General features: G+C 32.1%; 1 protein-coding gene across 1 annotated transcript in view; it reads left to right on the top strand.

Moving 5' to 3' along the window:
• Positions 1-1868, top strand: part of LOC110450992 (aldo-keto reductase family 1 member B10-like) — a gene marked incomplete at its 5' end in the record, with an annotated part of 9417 nt that extends 7549 nt beyond the window's left edge. Inside the window, 2 exons of the mRNA XM_021498812.1 lie at positions 376-458; positions 929-1868. Of these exons, the coding sequence (XP_021354487.1) occupies positions 376-458; positions 929-971 (126 nt within the window). The remainder of the gene's footprint in view (positions 1-375; positions 459-928) is intronic.
• Positions 1869-2452: the final 584 nt, after the last annotated feature.

The following is a 2452-nucleotide window of genomic DNA, read 5'->3' on the forward strand; positions in this document are numbered from 1 at the left end:
TTAAAAATAAATTATTTAAGAAATGGAATGCAGTGCTTGAATTACAGATTCAAAATCAATTCATTGTTTTTTAAGAGTTTCCAATAATAATAACAGCTAAGAAAAGAAAGAAGGAAGGACAAAATTTATAGTGGTCCAAAATATCCCAATATGTTACTTAAATATCCCTATGCAGAGGACATATTGATGAGTGATGTAATAAAAAGCAAAGGGTGCGCCGATTGCATTGCAGTGTATGAAAGGATTTGCTGTTTACTTCGAATGCTTTATTGAGAGTACATATACTGTTAATTATACAGAACACAATATTTTCATATGTGCGCCCGCTGATAAGGTCACACTTATTTCATATTTTGTAAATGTCGATGTTTCAAGGTGTTCGACTTTCAATTGACATCGGAGGATATGGACACAATTGCAGGAATTGACAAAGGACTTCGATTGTTCAAAGCCGAAATGTAAGTAAATAATATAAGTATGCAATGTGTCATGTATTTATTGTTACACAAAAAAAACACCCAATCATGATCTCCGATTCGACATCAAACGTTCAGGATGATGGACCATTATATTAAATATCTTTAAAATCTCGTTTTAATGAAGAATCAAAGATATCCTAGCGGTTCTAGTTCTCATGTTTAGTCCTTCACTGACCTTGACCAACATTCAAGGTCACAGGGGTGAAATATGTGTACCCACGCCTACTCGAGTATATATCAGTAATCAAGTCTCGTTTTAATAAAGAATCAAATATATCCTAGCGGTTTTAGTTCTCATGTTTAGTCCTTCTGCCTAATGTGGACAGCCTTAATAACATTTAACAACATATTACGTACGCCTTAAGCCTCGTCTTGACCTCCGTGGCCAGGACGCACAAGGAGATTTCGTTTTGAACATCCCTTAATAGGCTTGTTTATTTCTCTTTCAGAATGGCTCATCTGGATGACTACCCATTCAACAGTCTTGTGTAAAATGATTGGTTGGACTCCATTCGAACTAAGCAAGGATAGATGATTGTCAGATTGGCAATACCCACTGTAGATAATTTGAAAGTCATGTGTTGTGAAGTATGATATTTTGAAATAAATCCATAAGTTCTCAACATTTGAACAAATTATAAATCTGGACAGAAAGGGAAGATGGATATATGTTGAAAGACACTAGCAGCTGTTGATAAGTTGTGTTTACTTTTAACAAACGACCAATAACATAAACAACACATCTTGGACTAGTAACTCTATTGAAGGTTTTGTACATTTGTGTTTATTATTTATGTAGTTGTGCGTAACTGCAACATGATACATTGTTATAGTTTGGAAACTATATAAAATCATTACAATGACAATAATATAAAATATAACATAAAAGAATTCTCTCTTCATAATGATTCATTTCAAACATGTATGCATGAATATTGTTTCGGTAATAAAAATAGTAAATGAAAAAATTGTTTCTTTAATGCGGCTGATTTGACAACACTTTTAACAATCAAGTTGTGACAGCTAAACGTCTAAAGTTTACTGGCTTAAACTTGACATGTTGGAATTCTGTATAATTTAGTCATTGCATCGCCAAAATAAATTTGGTGATATTTTTCAATTTTTAAATATGTTATCGTTGATACAGATGAACTGCAGATGATACAGATATAAAGAAAACAATATATGCACCAACAAACTGAAAAGACATCAGGCTAAGCTTATATCAGTCTTTTCCCATTTAATGTCCGATATCCACTCATCATATATAGAGGAAAAGCAATATTGTTTTTTACAATAAAAGTACTTAAAATCTCTCGCTTTCAAACTCCAATCACACTTGCCATGTAGTGAGATAATCACACCAACAAATGGACAAATTATGGCTAGCAAATAGTAAGTAACATTAACTGAAATATTAATAAGTGTTGATGGTGAAAAAAACCCAAAGGGAGATAATCTAGAAAAAGGCTTAATGTAGTGTTATAATATATATTTGGTAGAGTTACAACTTAATATACCATTTATGATATGGAATCTAGACTTGTTTTGATGTAGGATTTTGTATGATTGAGTATACAGATTTGCATATCTTAACTGATTCTACACAATGGACAATGTGATGTCTATACTATAATTATTATCAAGGGGACATTGGAAAAAAGTGTATTGCATTTTCTATATTAGCACCTCAGGTACATGGACAGTCATCAACCGATTAGGCCGAGTATCCTTTTTGTTAAATGTTAAACAGAATTGTTTGTAACGGACATGTTTTGTTATTAGATAAGGAAAAGATGGATGGATAGTAGTATGCTTAAGAGTAAAATTTATTGTTACATTTCTATTTTGGTTGAAGATGATTTTTCATTGGATAGCCCGTGCAGTGATTGAGTACATTATCTATTAAGTATATTACCAGGTGCATTAGTGTCACGGTCGCTTTCTGCAATAATATATAAAAATTTGAAATT

This window comes from Mizuhopecten yessoensis, unplaced genomic scaffold (assembly GCF_002113885.1).
Source record: "Mizuhopecten yessoensis strain PY_sf001 unplaced genomic scaffold, ASM211388v2 scaffold5653, whole genome shotgun sequence".
NCBI lineage: Eukaryota > Metazoa > Mollusca > Bivalvia > Pectinida > Pectinidae > Mizuhopecten > Mizuhopecten yessoensis.